This window comes from Heteronotia binoei, chromosome 1 (assembly GCF_032191835.1).
Source record: "Heteronotia binoei isolate CCM8104 ecotype False Entrance Well chromosome 1, APGP_CSIRO_Hbin_v1, whole genome shotgun sequence".
NCBI classification, from domain to species: domain Eukaryota; kingdom Metazoa; phylum Chordata; class Lepidosauria; order Squamata; family Gekkonidae; genus Heteronotia; species Heteronotia binoei.
In genome coordinates, this window is record NC_083223.1 from 105,521,681 (window position 1) to 105,541,561 (window position 19,881).

Consider the following 19,881-nt stretch of genomic DNA (forward strand, 5'->3'; position numbering starts at 1 on the left):
TAGTAGATACCATGCTGGCCTCTAGACGAGGGTCTACTAATAGGGTGTATAATGCCACTTGGCATACCTTTACATCTTGGTGTCAGGAGAACAGTGTGGACCCAATGTCCGCTAAGATAGCAGACATGCTAGCTTTTCTTCAGGCAGGTTTGGAGAAGGGTCTCAGTACCAGTACCCTCCGAAAGCAGGTAACGGCCATTTCAGTGGTGAAAGGTGATAGGAAGGGCAAGTTGCTGTCCAAACATTCACATATCAAATGCTTTTTAAGAGGGGTGTCTCTCCTTAATCCACCACAGGCACACAGGTTCCCTTCTTGGAATTTGAATACAGTGCTTGAGGCCTTAAGTCACAAGCCTTTTGAGCCTATGGCTTCATGCAGTTTAAAGATGCTTACATTTAAAATGATTTTCCTGGTGGGGATTACTTCGGCACGCATGGTGTCTGAGATTAAGGCACTGTCTATCCACAAAGATCTTTGTGTTTTCCACCGCGATAAGGTGATCTTAAGACCTGACCCAGCCTTTGTGCCAAAAGTTAACTCATTGATCTTCTTCGTGGTCTCTGTGCTTCACATTCATGGGATAGAGCGCCTGCGCTGATCCCGAATTGGTACTTAAAAAGCTCGGGATTTTTCGTGCTCGGCACCCAGTGAGCATGTGCAGGAGCCCCAGCACGCATGCTCACCAGAGGCAGCGCGAGGATCCCACCAGTTCCTTCTTGACCACTGCATTGAAAGGATCATTCTTCAGTGCTCCGGTCGGTACTTAACAATTTTTCTCGTTTTTTCCCTACTTCTTGCCTGTTTATTTTTCCTTTTTCCATCCTTGTTTAAAAAAAGAGAGAGAGAGAGACTTTAGTTGGACTTCGCCCTTCGGGGCAATTTTCTCCCCTCCCTTGTCGCGTTCCCACTGCCTATGGAAAAATGTTGGGGGTTCTTCAAGCGCTGCCTGAAGCGCTGCCTGAAGTAAGATCGCACTCCCGGACAGTCCCCTCTGCTTGTTGTGCTTGGGTGAGGGACACCGTGTTGAATCGTGCCCACATTGCTCAAAATTTTCCAAACAAACAAGGAAAAATCAAGCGGCCAGGCTGTCGGCGGCTTTAGTCAAATTGGCTCTTTGACCGCCTAAAATGGCATTGGGCCCTTCAACATCGATGGGTGATGCAACCCAATCCACAGCCTTGGCCTCGATGGGTCCGTCGTCTCAAGCGTCAACAGTTATGCCGACTGAGCGAGATCGACCTGCGAAATGACCCTCTGAAGGGTTAGTGGAGTCTACCCCACTGAAGAAGCATCGGGACAACTCGGGGGGGGGGGCGGTCGTCCCTCTCAAAGAAGCATAAATGGAAGGACAAGCAGAAGAAGACAGACAGACTTTCCCGTACTCCTTCCCCTTCTAGGGATGCTTCTACAGATTCAGCGTCTGCATAAACCGCTCCACCACGAAAAATCCTTGCATCACCCAGCTGCCAGAGAAGTCCATTGGTGTCAGACAGGCTTGGGACACAACCTACCCACCTTTCGGGGTCGGAGCAGGAGATCAACTTGACCCAGCAAATTCGTTCTTCTTAGTCGGGTTCGTGTCCGCGGAGCAACAGCAGTTTGGTGTCGGAGATTGAGGCTTCAGTGCCGATCAAACCCCTAGCACCACTTCGTCCCAGCACGGGGCATCTTCAGAGTAGAGAGGCTGAGTCGAGTGCTTCGCTTTGCAGGTTCCTGCCACCACCGGTGTGGGACCAGCATCAGTGGCCTTGCTCATTTGGACCTTATCCATATCCATCGCCATATCCTTTGCACCCACCTCGCAATCTGCCGGAATGGGATCAACGCTCCGAAGCTTCTCATTTCTCGAGGGTCTCACATCATTCTCCCATCCGTCACACACCTTCAGCATCAGCAGCGATTCCTCCTGAGAGGCGTAAGGAGAGATCTAGGGACCCACAGGTCCACCCGTCGGCATCAATTTGCCCACCCGAGTGCGCTTCGACCCCGCTGCTATCGGAACACTCTGAGATGAGAGAGGATTCGTTGACGTCAGATTCTGAGGTCAGTACCAATGATCCAGACAAGGTGCAGGCTGAACCGTCTCTGGACTCTCACATCACATAGGATCTCCTGATATCTCCCTTGGAGGATCTCAAGTCGTATGGGGACCTGGTGAAGCGTATGGCTCAATCTCTTTCGGTCTCAGTGGTCCAGCCGCAGCCGATCATTGATGATACTGTGTTTGATATCATGCAGTGGGACACATTAACAGCTGTGGCTCTTCCGGTGACCAAGGGCATTTTGCAAGCAGTGAAGGAGCCATGGACAAAGCCAGCCTCCACACCGATCTCTTCGCGACGTCTAGACCACATGTATCATGTCCAAGAGGCTGGTGCTGAGTTTCTCTTCAATCACCCCAAGCCCAATTCGGTGGTGGTCTCTTCATCTTCAAAAGCTCGCAAGACTCACTCTTCCCCTCCTGACAAAGAGAGTAAAAAGATCGATAATGATGGCAGACGTTTTTACTTGGCGGGAGCCTTGGGAGTAAAAATTTCTAATTATGCTGCCTGTATGGCACGCTACCAGTACTTGATTTAAGAACAACTCACACCTCTACTGTCCTCTATGAGTGAAGCTAAGCGGTCGTTGATGAAGAAACTACAAAGGGAGGGATTTGCTGTGGCTAAACAACAGTTGGCTGCATCAAAACACATGCTTTCATGAAGCATTACGCTCTGGATATGCATGCTCAGCAGAGGACTCGTTTGGGAGCTGTGGTGCTGCAAGCTGTCTCTTCTGGTTGACCGTCTGCTCCCGCCTCCAGGTATGTCTGGCTTGCTAATCTCCCATGAGTCTGAAGCACAGAGACCACGAAGAAGATAGACAGGTTACTTACCTGTAACTGTAGATCTTCGAGTGGTCATCTGTGCATTCACACTACCCGCCCTCCTTCCCCACTGCTGACGGTCTCCCTATTTTAGGGGCTTTCAGCGGTCAGGAAGGAATTGGTGGGATCCTCACGCTGGCTCTGGTGAGCATGTGTGTTGGGGCTCCTGCGCATGCTCACTGGGTGCCAAGTGTGAAAAATCCTGGGCTTTTTAGGTACCAATTCGGGGATCGGTGCAGGCACTCTATCCCATGAGTGTGAATGCACAGATGACCACTTGAAGATCTACAGTTACAAGTAAGCAACCTGTCTTTTCATAGATTGGAAGAACTTATTCTTCCTTCTTTTTGTCCTAACCTGAAGCACGAAAAGGAGAGGCTATGGCACTTTCTAGACGTTCACAGAACTTTAAGCTTTTACCTGGACAGAACTAAGCCTATACAGTCTTCTGATTCCTTATTTGTTTCTTTTAGTGCTGGAGCCAAGGGTAAGGCAATTTCTAAATCTTCAGTTAGTAGGTGGTTGCGAGGCTGCATCATCGAGGCATATAAGGCCAGGGGATTGGAGCCTCCATCAGGCATCACAGCTCACTCCTTAAGAGGAGAAGCCACTTCTGCAGCTTACAGAGCTTTCCCCTCTATGGAGGTGGTCTGCAGAGCAGCCACTTGTCACTCCGTTCATTACTTTACAAAGCACTACCGTACTGATAAGCTCGCTTCAGCCGAGGCAGCATTCGGTAGGAGGCTATTTGATCCAAAGGACTGAGTGGGCCCACCCTTGGGAACTGCTGTTATAAGTCCCATAGGTCAGGACTGACCCACTACTGGGACCACTGGAGAATAGAAGATTTTGTTCATTTAATGTGAAGTCTTCCTTCTCGGTGGTCCCAGAGTGGGTCAGTCCTCTCCACCCGGTCTGGGATTGGCTCAGTCTTTGTATCAAAACCCTTTGTGGCCCAAGAGTTCGGGCATGTGGTTTTTTGCTGTGGTTGCTGTAGGCCATGTCTTTGCACACAGGGAGTTACTGGTTGAAGGCATTCTGGTTTGGTTGTACCAAAATGTCCAGTTACACTGTAATGAATAAAGGAAGTTGGATGATTCTGTGTATGCTTCCTTGATTCCGGGTCTGGGAGGGGAAGACAGGTATTACTATAGTGTTTCTTCCCTCGGTTGCAGTTTGTTTTCTAGTTTCTAGTTGGGAGTCGACTGGCTTGAAGATGAACTGAAAGCTAAGGGGAATAGCACCCCCTCCTGGAAGGAACTTGTTTGCTGGCCCTGCCTATGGAGAGGAGGAGCTACATTCCCATAGGTCAGGACTGAACCACTCTGGGACCACCGAGAAGGAAGACTTCACGGTAAGTGAACAGAATCTTCCGTTGTTGTCTATAGGTATATATGTGTAAATATGCTCATTATAAAATACCAGACTTGTGTAACAAATGTAACATTTTTGCCCCAGTCTCAGCCGAGTTGTTAGCAGTCAGATCTCTCCTCTCGCAGAAAGGTAGTTTATAACTAGAATAACAAAAATACTCTTCTTAAAATACCGCTACAAAATTCATAAGTGCAGGACATTCCTGGCCCAAAATGAAACAAAATGGATGCCAGTCAGAAATGAGCCTGGGCAAGTAGTTTAGAAGTGTGAGTAAAAGCAGCTGTCAATTGCCCCCTCTGTGCTGGGAGAGATGCATAATTTAACACAGTGGGTCACCCAAAACCTATTAACTCACCTTTGGACTATCCCATCAACACCCAACCTTTACATCCTATGCACCCACTTACCTTAATTAAGTAGCAGTTAATCAACACAATTCTATTCACATAACTCATTAGCCTCTTCTGCAGGGTCATCAAGCCTCTCCTATACCTTTGTCCACCTCAGAAAATTCCATTGTTATTATTTTTTTCTGACAAAATATGTGAACCTGCCCCAGAGTATATATTGCCCTATATCTGGAGCACCCAGCTTCCCAGCAGTGTGTGTGTTGTGCAACTGCACACATACAACCTTTTTGTGGGTTTCTTTTTCTCCCCAACAAAGCAAAATGCTGCCTGTTTTGCTCTTCAGCTTGCTGCTTCTACAGACATCTTCAAGACTGGTAATTATTGCCCTCCCCCCCCCCTCCCTGATTAGAACATGTATTTGGCAACACTTCCTATTGGAACAGTGTGCTTTCAGTGGGCTTTTCATACATCTGCAGATCCTGATCCATGAAGTCATACACATCAGAAAGTTCCTCACACACAAGCCTCATTACAGTGAGTGGGGAGCTATTTGAGAATATGATGGCTTCATTTCAGTGGGACATGCACAACAATTCCCTGGTTGATTGTTAGCAACCGTATTGTCTGAAGAATATGTTACAATACATCCTCAGAGGGGATACCATTCTGGCACCTTCAGACACAGAAGCTGAACCCTTAGGGAAAAAAGGGTACATACATACAAAATATGAGATAAATATACATATATACATACACACACATACGTTTGGACTATTTTGTCAGCATTTCCATTTTATTTATTTATTTATATTTCCATCAAGCAAATATAGCACATCAAAGTAGGAAGGCAAAGCATGACTGACTGGTTTCCTTCCTGTGCTTTGCAAAAACAGGAAAGCAGACAACCACACCTGTGCATTTGGGTATGAAGAATCTTACTATTTAGCAAATAGAAGTAGCAGCAAAATAACTGATTATTGGTGATAGATGGCTTTGTTTACTGGGCAATGAATTAGTTTTTAAACCTGCATGCATATTCAGACTTCCCACAAAAGGAGGAACTATAATGGACAAATACTATCTTCTGAGTACATTATGGTTGCATTTGAATTAGACTGTATGTCAGAGAAAAGTTCTTGTAAAAGAGACATATCAAAATTTTCAGATTAATCCCAAACTTATTATTTGTGATTATGTAGCCATGTTGCATCTACTGAAAAACCAAGTTTTAAACAATAAGAAACATAAAGTGGGGAGGGGAGTACCATTAAATGGCATAGGGTTGTGCAGAGGGTGGGATGTGAGTTGGTAAAGGAATTGTGTCCAGAAAGATCCTTAGCATGACATCCTAAAGCTGAAGGAACAGACACCTTTTTATGTACAAAGGCCATTTTAAGACAAAGCTAAAAGACTGGGCTTGGATTTCTCAGCCACCTCTTGGCTAGCATGTCCTACAGACACAACTTTCTCCCCTTCAGTATGTTTCTGGGTGGACACTCCTCAGAGCCTAATTTTTGCCCAGAGTCTGCCAAAACTCTGCCCTAGTGCCAGAACACTAGAATAGCAGCTCCACCCAGGACCGGATCTACATGTTTTTGAGGGGGGGGGGGGGCAAAATTGAAAAATGACACCCCCTTATGGGCCATTTTATCTTATAGTTCCATAGAATACAATGGACTCCATACCCAATTTGGCAGCCCCCCCCTCTGTCGGCACCCGGGGCAAGCACCCCCCTCTGCCCCCCTCCCAGACCGGCTCTGACTCCACCCTACTTTCACTTGTGACAGCAAATAAGATCAGGTTGAGGAAGACTGGGTGGGGTGGGGGGAATTTCAGTTTTGCATTATTCCAACTAATATTACTGAGTATTTACATAAATCTTCGGAACAGTCCAGCAGATATGGTTGTCTGCATATCTTTTGTTCATTTGAAGGACGCTTGTGTAGGGTCCCATGTCAGTTCCATATGAAATGAATGTAGGAGATGCAGCTCCAGCACTTACTGGATTTTGCCCTCTGACCTTTTTCTGGAAGTGATTAAGGAGCTTTAGTTCATCATCTGTGCTTTTGCAAAAGACCTGTGTCAAATTACTGTGTTCATCCTCAGTGACAGCAAGCCAGCAGAGGAGAAGTCAATTGGGTTGATTAAAGGATTCTGAACAGAGTGGGGCTCTAGTAGGTCAGTGACATTATTTCAGGCTCCTTTTACTGGGGGAAACAGCCACAACATGCAAATCCCTGCAACTGAATACACCAATTTACAAAGCTGTATGGCTTACAGACTGTGGACTGTCTGCTGTCCTCTGCCCCTTCTTCAGGGCAGCACCCCAGGAGGCTTTGGCCTCAGATAGGAAGGGGGAAAGGTTAACCTAGCCCACTTCCTTCTCCTTGTTGGCCAGACTTAACTAGATCAGCTGGGCATCCTCCTGGTTCTGCAACCATGGCATTTTCTTCACTTTCCTAGGTGCTGCACCTTTGTCTGGTTCTGGCTTGAAACTAGCGGAAAAGTTCACAGAAGGCATTGGCAAAGTGCATTTTTGCTCACCTTCATCAAGCAGCCTATTATTCACTCCAAAAATCGTTTTGGAGAGCCAGGAGAGCCTCATAGGCTGCTGCAATCATAGAAATTGTGTAAAAATTGCCTCCTACTCCACTGAGGAAGAAAAAAGTTATTTTAGAAGATTCTTCCTCATAACTGCAACACCCTGTACTGTTGTGCATTTTGTTTGCAAGGCTCCCCTGACCCTCTGAGAGGAGTTTTAGAGCAAACAGGAGGCGGCTTAGAGAAAGCAAGGAAGGGATGTATTGCGTCACCTCCTTCCGTGAACATTTCTGCTGAATTCAACCTTCTGTCAACCATTATGGCTCCTGATCTGCATAGTAAGAACTGTTGAACTTCTGACATATGCCTTCGTATCACAAATAGTCTGTGGCTCCCAAAGCTTGTAACTGACATTGCATACATTGCACTCTCAGTTGGTGATGCTCATTGTAGTACTTTCTCCCAGCTAAACTATTTGCTGTTATTTCTATGAAAGCTCGTTCATCACAGAATTAGATCATTTTGAAAGGTGTGAAATAGATCTTAAGTACTGTGTGGAAGTTCCAATGCACACACAAAGACTCTGATGAATATATGATACTCCAAAAATTCAGAGGCCCCTCAGCTCTCTTTTGTGAAACAGCTCTGAACATAGAGTGTTTCCGCCCACACAGAAGAGAACAGCAAGCTCCTGTCAGTATGGGATGGCTGTATTTAATTATATCACTAATCTTCTTCTGGAAACCTTTCTAGTGTTTCAAAATCTTCAGGTTTCAAACTCCACTTACTTCTCAAGATGATCTTTTTCTCATTCCTGATTTATAAGATAAAACAGGCAACATTGATTAGAATAATTTAAAATCTAAACTGAATTACAGATTGTCCTGAAAGCTTAACCAAATACAGTAGATTACATCAAATGATGGTTTTACCAGATTGGGTTTCTGAAAATTTAATAATTACTCCATACAGGATTTATTACTTGTTTTGCAGTTCATTTGGCTCTGTTGGGGACAAAAGTTGAAATACTACAGACTTTGAAACTTTGCCGCCTAGTGCCTACAGGACCATGAAGGACTTCTCGCAGGCCCATAGCTATGAGGGGGCCTATGGGGGCATAGCCCCCCGACTTCTGGGTGAAGCCCCCTGACTGGACGCCACAACCAGTCCCCAGGGCCTCTGCCATAGCTCCGTGGGCTGCCGCTGACCCCACCAGCAATTTGGCCAGCTGGGGGCAGAAGCAGTCTCAGCCTCCCCCTGGAGTTAAAGGGCCATCAGATCAGCTGTTTCACAGGCCCTTTAACTCCAGAGGGCAGCTGGGGGTTGCTTTTGCTGCGGCTCCCAGCCCCGATTGCAGCCACTTCTCCTGCCCCTTCCCCTCCCTCCCAGCCCGGATCGCAGCCACTTCTCCTGCCCTTTCCCCTCCCTCCCAGTCCCGATCGCAGCCACTTCTCCTGCCCTCTCCCCTCCCTCCCAGCCCTGATCGCAGCCACTTCTCCTGCCCTTTCCCCTCCCTCCCAGCCCCGATTGCAGTCACTTCTCCTGCCCTTTCCCCTCCCTCCCAGCCCCGATCACAGCCACTTCTCCTGCCCTTTCCCCTCCCTCCCAGCCCTGATCACCTCTGCTTCTCCTCGCCTCTGCTGCCTGCCTCTCCCCCCACCTGTTCCCATGAGTAGCCCCATGCCTGCCGCCTACTTGGAGGGCTACTCATGAGTAGGCAGCAGATCCGGTGATTGGGGCAGGGCGGAGCTGTGCTGCCTAGCCAGAAGGGATAGGACTGGCCCTGCCTGTCACTAGAGGGAAGGTCATGTGGGACTCTGGGGGGCATCGGTGCCCCCCGAAAAATGTAAATGCCCCCCGACCTTCCAAATGCTGGCTACGGCCCTGACTTCTCTTAGCATATCTGAGCATGCAATTCCCATTATGTGTATGTAAAGCTGCCTCCAGCATTGTGTTTGTCGGGATCCCATTCATGTATGGATCCCACATGTGTATTAAAACACATCTGGAGCACGTGTTTATATTTGTATTACTTATGTTTCAGGGACATCATCCAAAATCTCTTCATGCCATTTCTAAACAATGGGGTTCTTTTTTTGTGGATACCATTGCAGCAGCAGAAGATGCAGCAGAAACTTTAGTCAAAACATGGCCCTGCAGATGTGTTAGTGCTTATAGTACCATCACCATCCCCAGTATTGAATCAATAGCAGGTAAGAACAAATAATCTAAAGTGCAAGAATATGAAAGTTTCGTAAATAACAGCATTGTATAAAAATACTGTTTTGAATCTATTTCTTCTCTTCACTGGAGGTGTTTCTTTCATATACATACACTGATGTTGTCCAGCCTCTCATTGTCCCTTTTATGGTGCGGATCTTGTGCCACAGAGCCAGAATTTCCAATATGGGCTCAGATTTAGTTTGTCATTTAATCAGTTCTCAGAACTCGGGAGATTTCATTCATTTGGGTTCAGGATGGATTTCTCTGATGACTGAGGAAAAATTATGACAATATTGAAGAGAATGTGGCGATCATAATTATTTATTTTATTCTTTGTTTATTTGCATTATACCCCAATTTTCTGTCCTCATCAAGGCTCCTCCACAAGGTGCCTAACAGATTAAAAACATACATAATAAAAACAATCTCATCCCTTCACATTTTGAGGCCAAGGTGTGTTGCACCCTCACCAGTTAAAGAGATTGCCCGGCCCAAATAGGATACTCACAATACCTGTAGCTATTGTATAAAACAAAAGTAGCTTAGCCCTGACCATAGGGTGGATGGCCTACACTATAGTAAATAAAGAAAGGGAGGAGAGGATTTACAAAGTGCAGAAAGATGGATTGACGGCCTTAGCATGAGAGAAGAAAAAGAGAGCAATCTTATGCAAACTGGATATAGTTAGGTTTTGTTTTGTTTATGTTAATCCCAATGCTAATTTCTTTTTAAGCTTGTTATAAAAATAAATGAGAAGTGATTAAGATATACTGAAAAACGAGCAGGCTGTAGTACAGTATACACTGAAAATGAACAGGCTGCTCTTTTTCCTGCTAGTTGTTGCAACCAACTTCCAAGCTTTTTTAAAAAACTTGGGGGAGTTTTAAAAGCATTTGAGTATTCAGGGATCATGGGAAGCTGAAGTTGGGGGTGGAGGGTAAGCTCAAAAGATAATTCTGGAATGTGAAAACAGTTCAAGGAAGAGAGGATGTTCAGTGTTTTGAAAAGTAAAAACTCCTGGCAGTACAATTTGTTTCCAAAACCACTATTGTCACAATCTTCTAGTAAGGATCTGACTATGCACAGATATTGACTGGTCTGAAAATAAATGTAATTAAACCCCTGAAATACCTTGTATGGAAACTTTCAGAAACCAATTTCAGACCAAGATTTAACTGAGGACCTAAGTAGTAATAATGTTGTCATGTCAGCAAGACATTCCATGAGGATCTTCAAAAATCTAGCTTGATCCATCAACCTCTATAAGGGGACCATCTTGATTCGTTCCCTGTACCTTGCAAACCCATGCAGGTTCAACAGGTGAATGCTGATATACTCTCAGACCACCTCAATCTGCTCAGAAAAGAAAGTTAAGTTTATATTTACATTATTAATAGTACATATTTCTCACAGATTTCATAAAACATTTTGGAACAGCCCTATGAAGCTGTGCCCAATAAGGCAGTCCATATGGATGTTGAATCCAGTACTAAAGAATCAAGATGACCTCAGTACCAAATCCACAGATATGTCCAAAAACTCAGGCAGAGAGACTGTCAGTCAGTGGGATGGATGGTAGACCAGTAGAATCCCCAGTCTGTCCCTTGCGTCTAACACTGTATGGGGCTGTTCAGACGCACAGTATAATCAGTTGTCGCTGCTGTTTCATACTGGATTAAAAGATCAGACAACATCTGCCTCCCGGTATTCTCGTAGTAGCCCCCCCCCCCAATCCTTCTCGGAACCAGAGTATTTTGTTACCTGCTCCTTTGCGGTGTTTTTTGAGTTCTCCGGTTTCACCTCATAGTTTCCCCATCTGGATAGTTCTCGAGCAACATCTGGATGTCTGAAGGCTGTCTCGGAGCAAAAGGAGCCTCAGACATCCGGTTTACAGTCGTCATTTTTTTTTACTATTTAGCGATATGCACGTAACTGCATAACCACATAATGTTAAACCTATGTGCAGGCATGCATGTGCATAATGCACACATGCACATAAAAGTGGAGAAAAAATAACTGCATGGTGCCGTCATGTGGATGGCAGAAGACGGTTTCACCGTGGAGTGATTCCAATTGCAGTATGGCAGTTTGATCGATAATATCCGGAACAAAGATATTCGGAACAGAACCAGGTCAGTTTAACACAGACTCAACACACTGTGTGAACAGGGCCTATATATGGGATATATATCCCATATATATCAAAATTAGTATTCTGCTTAACAAGCATATTGGAGAGAAAAATGGAACTCTGATAAATCACATAATTGACATTTACTGTCAGTTTTTCCATGTTAAATTGATTAACATTACAACTGTTTATCAGTAAAATGAAATGTGGCTATACACAGAAATGAGCTGCTGATTAGTCAGACTTCCAAGGAAATAACTCATCAGATAATTGTAATGTAATCCAAACAAGAGGCCTACTTCAGAAATGTAATGCTCATCTCTAAATCCTTCCTGAGATATTCTTGGAACATCAAAGAATATTAAAACAAACTAATCTCTATAATCTCTTCGTGGAAAGAGTCTTTGGCAAAAGTAATGGCCAAGAAAAAACAAACACCTTTTGTCTAGAATCTTCAAAAGCTCCTGTGGATTGACCAATAACAAATAGAGACTGTTTTCCTCCTAATTTACAAGCACATTGTCACCTAGAAAGATAAGGAAAATAACAATAATAACAAATAAACTGTTTTATTTTAAGTGACATCAGATTGGCCAATGCTGGGAGGTGGAGGTAACAAACCCCAAACAAGGTTATAAAACCAAAAAAGTAGTACCATGTATTTTTGTGGCCATCACTATGGCCATTGCAGCAAATTCCATAGTTTGGTTACTTGTTGAGTAAAGTTCCAGACAAGCAAACAACAGTCTCTGGCGTTATGAACATCTGCTGTTTGAACTCACCCCTGTGACTAAAACTGATGGAACCACAAATATTGTCTCAGAGTCAGTACATTTGACCTTAAAGTACATGCATGTAAGATGCATAAACCTTTGCTTGCTGTAATCGCCTGACAGATATCACTGCTAAGTGGGATACTGTGGGACTAGTATGGAATCTATGTAGCTGACTTCCCACTCATAGATACTTATTCTTTTTGGTCGTGTAGTTATTCAGGTCTATGTGAGGAGCATACATATTTGCTTTAAAAAAGAGTGAGTTGGATCCAAATAATTCACAGGCCATATTCCTCTTTTCTCCCTTTCTGGATCACAGTTGGAAAATTGTGTGTATGTATACATATATACAGACAGACACACACACATACACACACATATTCTTTTTCCCCCTGTGCAGAACAAAGAATCTTCAGTGTGACATTTAAACCTCTCTGTGAATTCAGGCATGCAGCATAGTTCTCAGAATGATAAAAAGCAAGATCAGAAACATGAAGATCTGATCTCAGTCGGCCCCCACCACTGACCTTTAGTATTGGGCCTTCCAAGCAGGAGATCAGATGTCTCCCATCTTAAAACAAAACTTCTGAAACTCCATAGTCAGCAAAAAATAGAACATTCTTCCTCAGAGCTGTGGGGATAGGATCAGCTGTGGCAGCAGACTCTTACTAAAAAACAGGGGGAAGAGAATGGTTAGGACATTCAGTGTGAGGTTTTCCTAGTAAATTGTATAAGATGCACATGAAGACCTCTAAAGTTTTTTAAATCTTTAGTGAAAGAAATGGCCATGAAAAGATAAATAGGTTTCAGAATCCTTTTTGGACAATAATTCTGCCCACTTCACTACTTTATCCCTATAACTATCCCGTGAAATATGTACCAGGTGAGCTACTTGGTATGTGCTAAGTGAGCTACATGGGCAAGTGGGGGGTTGAATCTTGGTCTACCAAATGCTAATCTGACATTTTTGCACTACATCACACTTGCTACTTAGCTTCTTCGTTCCAAACTTTCTGCAAATTGTACTTCTTTAAGAATGACCTGGAAACCCCAGGATAGCCCAATTTTGTCAGCTCTCAGAAACTAAGCAGGGTTGGCCCTAGTCTTCGATGAGAGGTCACCAAAAAAGTACAGGCAGTACGCAGAGACTGGCAATAGCAAACCACCTATGAATGTCATTGCCTGCAACTTGATGGCTTCCATCTCCAAGGATGAATTGGCTGTAGTAGTGCACAGTTTTGGTAAATGCATCGCCCCTAACGTTGCCAGACATAACATTCGTAGATGCCTGATATCAGATATTTAGCTACTCACACCAAGCTTTTGCACATCTTTCTGCCATTTAATCAGAACCAGCTGCAGAGCATTGTAATAGTTTTTTCCAGCAAGGAGAACAAGGTCATGCTGATACTGTTCTTGAAGGTATACAGCGTGTGCCAGCATTGTGTCTTGCCTTGTGTGCAGAGCTGAAACATGCTGAGGATAGTGGTGACTGAGAAGGAGTATGTTTAGAACCCTGCAAAATTATGTTTCTGCGATAGTAACTATGTGAGGTTTTTACAGTAATTCACAGTAATAACATAGGATAGCCTGAGTGAGGGAGCTATCTACAGTTGAGGCCTGGAAAACACAGCTCAGTCTGAGAAAGTCTGATGGGCTGCAGTTAAAGATCAAAACCTTCTAGCAGCAATAAGCTGTAGGAATAAAAGTATGCATCCAGCTGAATGCATACAGAGTGTGGCTGTAATTTAACACTATTCCATTTGAGCAAGGATCATTGTACAAACACTAGTGTGATTTATGCTGTGGCTTTTGAATGACTTGTATTTCTGCTTTCAGTCTTATGACTTGTTTTTATACTGCAGTATCATTTTAGTGTACCGTTTGGTGAGCCATCTTGAGTAGATCTCTGGAGAGGCAAGATATAATTTTTATAAATAAATTAATGTTGCTGCACATGCCATTATACTAGCACAATCGGTTTGACACAATCAGATTGCATTGTATAAATGTATGTTACATAATCTATTGTATAAATATATTTAACATTTATTAAATGTTTTACTGTTTGTTTGTTTGTTTAATGTATATTAATTGCAATGTGCCTCACACTTTGTCCCTTTTGCATCTCTGTCCCCACCCCAAAGCTCTCTCTCCGATTCATTGGCAACATTGGTAATCTTAGGGCTGTACCTTGCACAAGAAGATATACCTTCTGGGAGACAATGACATATACTTTGTGCAATAGTATACTGTAGATTTTAAGGAAACACATCCGTTAGTATTATCACAGTTATGCTCACAGAACTGAGCCACAAACTAATACTAAGATGAAACGTTACAGAGCCAAGAATGTATGTATGTGTAAAATGCCAATCAGCCTGTAAAAAGATGATCAAAAGCAGAGATGAAGCTGTCTCTCAAACTGGATTAGTAAATCTTATGGACAGGCAGAGTGCAACCTATTAAAGCCTAGCTTTTATGCAAAGCACTTAAATTCTTGTGAAGTCAGTGGAAGTGATCCATTGTATACTGTCTTGGAATCAGAGTGGTACAATCCTTTTTGCACTTGTGATGCATAGCTATTCCTGAAGGAATGCAAATTTGGGCAAGTCTGTTATTGTCATTAGTGACTTGAAGGACAATTTTATGCAGGATTGCAAATACAAGCATGATTTGTTGAATGCCCTAACCTTCTGTAAGCAGGGCATTTATTGTAGAAAAAGACCAGCAGGAATTCATTTGCATATTAGGCCACACACCTCAATGCCAAACCAGCCAGAACTGCTTATGGTCTATAGCATTATTATTAGCAGAGAAATGACAAGGGCATGATAGGAAGTATTCTGTTGCTTTTTAAAAAAAAATTGTTTACAACATGACAGCAGAATGGACAATATGAAAGCAGAATTATTTTTTTCTTTTCTAGTATGTGTAATCCTTTATCATTCCTAAATAGTAGCTCATCCCGTCTCTTCACATATGACAGAATATATTTATAATATTCATATTTTAAATTACTTAGAAGCCCATTCCTTTTATTTTAAATAATGTTAAGCATCCTGGTTAAAATAAGTCAAAGTATCAAATCACATCCAAGTACATAAGCCTACTACAGCATATATGTAATTATGTGGTCTGATTGCATGTTTACACTAAGTACCACAGATAAAGAGCTTAAGGAAGAAAAATGTTTTTCTTCCTAGCTTACTTTTCTTTAGCCATATTATGTGAACTGAGAAAATAATCAAAACATGCTACATTTGTTTCTTTCAGATTTACCTCTGGATTATAGATTCACCAGATTTTCTTCAAAAAACTCAAGCATTGCTGGCTACTTCCCCAAACCTCCAAAATCGCTTTCTACTCATCAACCAATGGCTACCAAATGATCCTCTCTAAAGAATAAAACTTATATTGCTTTTATTGCTTGAATGAATTATGCTGGATGCTAATATAGAAACATACTTTGCTACCTAAAAGATGGATTTAAAAACAGTAAAAAAGCAAAATGATCTACAAGAAAAACGTTTATTTTCTTTGTTTTTTAAAGCATGAATATAACATATAATAATTGTTTTCCTGCTTCGCTTCTTGAGAGTTTGCTGCAATTTTTTCAGTTCATTCTATAAAGACTTTCACAGTACTAGTTCAGTTCATACATTGCTGGATTGCCAGGTCCCTTTCTGTGGTGAAGAAGCAAGGATGTGTCCCAGTGTACCTCCACACACCTTCAGTTATGTGACACAAAGATTTTATACATTCAATCATGTACATGAAGGTACAATTTACATGATTCATTCCCCCTGTAAAAGTGTACAAGTAAGACCATTTGAGGTTCGTAGTGAACAGGAAAGAGTATACACACTTTAGGACAGGCAGGCACTCAGTGTACCAATCATGTTTGAACTGAGCTCGAATTTTACAACTGGTTAACTTTCAGTGTTCTGATATTTAGACCCATTAATGAAATTTTAGTTACTTCAAGCTCAGAAAATTGATTAGAACATAATGAGTGCACTTATTTTAACATTAATCTTTTTTATTATTCTGTATCTGTCTAAATGTGTGTGTTATATCATTAACAGTCTGGATGGATGGACATTAATCCTGACACATTTTGCCAGATAAACACTGAACTGACAACAAAGCACACTGAACTGACAACAAAGCACACAAATAGTTAAAAACAAACACAAGAAATCAGTATGTTCTGATACATCATCTCCTGATCTATAATCCAGTCTCACTCCCTGCTCCCCCCTCCCACTTATCAGTCCTTGCTTTGATAGGAACCTAAAATTCTTTAATATAAAATTGGGGGGGGGGGAGATAATTATTATTTTTTTTAATCTGAAAACTAAATAAGGGTTCTGAGACCCTTATTTAAGAGGTTAAAATGAAAACTGGATCACAGGAATATCTTTTTCTAGGACTGTATGGATGCAAAATCCTATTTATACTTTTTTGGGAGCAAATCCCATAGCATTAGGGCATACATCTGAGTAAGCATGTCTAGGATTTGGTTGTAAGCACCTGTATATGTTCATACATTTTACAGCTAAAGAAACCATGATATGCCATATTGCCAACAACCAGTCTTATATGTGGTCTTTTCCCTAAGAAAAGATAATGTAACTACTGAAAATTAAAATCTAAGCATTTAGTAGCATAAACTTGAAATCAATTTGAAAACTTTCAGTTTGCTTTAGCAGTGCACATCAGTATGAATATAAAAATAAATATAATTTATTTGTGAAAAGCTCTGGATTCTCTTACTTATCCCTCAGTAAGATTAAAGCCTTCCCTCTAAAACCTAAGAAATTACACCTTTAAGTGAACCAAAAACAATTGCGTTTCTTAATTTCATTGATGCTGTGCTGGCTACAGGTCATTTTTTGAACTGAAGCCTCTAAAAGCAGCAGCATACTGTCCTCCAGTCTGAGACCCTATTGAGGTTAGAGAGAAGCAGATTTTGAGGAGTGATGTTTGCTGAAATAGTTGAATGAGCATGTTGAAGCTCATCCTCTGTTCTCAGCATGACCCCTTCTAGAAACTTGTACAGATCCCAAGAATAGATTGCCTTGATAAAACTTCCCTCAAATATTTTCAGGGGTGTTGTTTCCTTTCCTTCCTCATCTCCCAAGAAAACAAGATCATTTGCCCTAGGTAGGGAAGTGCACAGATTAAAGAATTTACGAGGCATTTTTCCCACTGTCTCTACACTGTTTTCTGTTTATACTAGAAAATGTTTCTGTGCCTCTGGATGTTCTACTGCAGCTGCCAAAGGTGAATCATCTCCACACATGAGAATATTAAAAGTTAATAAAATCATAATTAACTTGTCAGAACAACAATAAAGCTAATAGTACTGAGGAATCTGAATTCTGGGGCCTTACTTTTAAAGAAAGGAAGATCTGTTTCACCTGAATCAGTGGACACAGGAAATGTTCTTAACTGGTGTTTGGAGACAGTACTGTGCTGGATGAAGACCAACAGACTGAATTGCTTAAAATTGTAAAACCCAACCAAACTTGTAAAACCAAAGAACTGTTGGTTCTTCAATTGGTAAGGCCGGCTGAAGTTTGTAGAACCTGCATTTTTGATAGGGTTTCTCATAAAGAGCAGCAATACCTTTATACCATGGTTTTTAATTCTGACCTTTTAATGGAGATGTAAATTGCCTCTACAGTAGTATCTTTAGTTAGCTTCAGCTGGAAGGGCTTTGGTCTTTCATGAGAAGCAAGATTTGGCAACAGTCATCCATACTCTGATTGTAGCCAGGTTAGACTACTGCAATGCATTTTTACATGAAGCTGCCACTTAATACAGTTTGAATGCTTCATTAGTCCAAAATGCAGCAGCTTGCCAATATGTTCTTAGGGAAAATATTTTGCCAGTTTTGATAGCTTTACATTGGGTGCTGAATTGCTTCTGAGCCAAGTCTGGAGTATTGATGCTGACCTGTAATGTCTTATATGGCCTGGAGATAATATACGTGAAGTACTGCCTTTTATGTACCTGTCAATATATCAAAGGTACTTCTAAGGATCATATATAATACAACTGCAATAAAGTACCATTAACAGTAAATGTGTACATATTTTTGTCAAGGCCTCTTGGCTTTTGAAAATCTCAGCTTTTATTTTTAAAGAAAGCTATGTTTCTAGTCCTTTTGACTGTTAGAGTGTGCTTTCAGGTGTGTGGTCAATGAGTTGTATCCTATCTACTGGTTCTGCTGACACCAATTTATTTGCAGAGCTTAGGTTACAGAATCCAGTTTTCTTAACATAATTTGGATTGCTTGGCCACATAATTTTTTCAAAAACATAAGAGTAATTTTAAGAACTTTACTTTTATTGACCTCAACACAGAATCCTGATTACATAAATAAGCTAAATTCACTTTTAAGAGAAATTGGTTTACTTTTAAAAGAAAAATTAGCTCAAGTTACAGTGGCTCTGACATTGCAGTTTACCAGGGGGAGACCCTAACCCTCCCTTCGCCCAAACAAGTGAAGATGAAGCATGTCATTGAATTGTGACTGATTCAAGCCAACCCTTTCCATGAAGCATTCAGGGTATGAGAGGAGCCTGGAGGTTTATCACTTCAGTCCTCCACATAGCAGCCCTAGTCTTTCTTGGAGGTCCATTCAAGTAGTGACCATGGCCAACCCTGCTTAGCACCCAAACTCTGATAACCATGGGCTAAACTGGCTGCTCTACACAAGCCCCCCCCCCCAGCAGTATCAAAGCTACCCAGGCAAATAATTTGTTCAATAGTCTGATGGGATATTTTACTTTTATGTTAAAACAAGATAGAGCTCTGGAAATCTAGCCAGGCTATAGTGAGTGTGTCAGCACTTCTTTCACAAGCACCACAAGACCACGGAGACTTTAAAAAACAATCTGAACAGATGTTATAGCTCTTGCAACATCGGAAGCTCTTTCAGTACTATGACAAAAGCATTTTTCACAGAACCATGCTGAATGCCTCACTGCTTATCCTTGTTTAAGGTCAAACATAGCTCCCCCAACAAGTGAGTTGCACATATTTGTCATCATTTACTAGATGGAAACCATGCTAACCACTTCTAAATGCTTTTATGGTTTAGGTTGCTTGGCCAAATTAAAGCGTAGAACACTCAAAATGGCCACAGCACAAATGGGATGTCAAGCTCTCTAAGCAGCCGTGAGCCCAAATTGTACTCAGTCAGTCAACCTTTGAGAGTTAATGCTCAACTCTACATAGTTCATTAAGTCAAAATTGTGTTTTTGGTGAAATAAGAAAAGGGAGTATCTTATGTTAAGGAAAATAAATGTTTTATAATAACTGAGCTATTTAGGTATAGTATTTTGTTTAAGCTCTGACCTGAATAGCCCAGGATAGCCCAATCTTGTAATCTCTCAGAAGCTAAGCAGGGCCAGCCCTGGTTAGTATTTGGTTGAGAGACCACCAAGGAACACCGGGGTTGCCAAAAAGAGGCAGGCAATGGCAAACTACCTCTGAATATCTCCTGCCTTGAAAACCCCATGGGGTCACCATAAGTTGGTTGCAACTTGATGGCAAAAAAAAACCAGTTTAAAGCCCAATATGAAGCACAGGATTGGACAATA

At 42.1% G+C, this 19,881-nt stretch overlaps 1 protein-coding gene across 1 annotated transcript in view; it reads left to right on the forward strand.

Annotated features, from left to right (window-relative positions):
- NT5DC1 (5'-nucleotidase domain containing 1) overlaps positions 1 to 15,793 on the forward strand; it is a 186,531-nt gene extending 170,738 nt beyond the window's left edge. The window contains exons 11-12 of the mRNA XM_060238371.1: positions 9,180 to 9,348; positions 15,542 to 15,793. Of these exons, the coding sequence (XP_060094354.1) occupies positions 9,180 to 9,348; positions 15,542 to 15,657 (285 nt within the window). The 3' untranslated portion in view covers positions 15,658 to 15,793. The remainder of the gene's footprint in view (positions 1 to 9,179; positions 9,349 to 15,541) is intronic.
- The last annotated feature ends 4,088 nt before the right edge of the window (positions 15,794 to 19,881 follow it).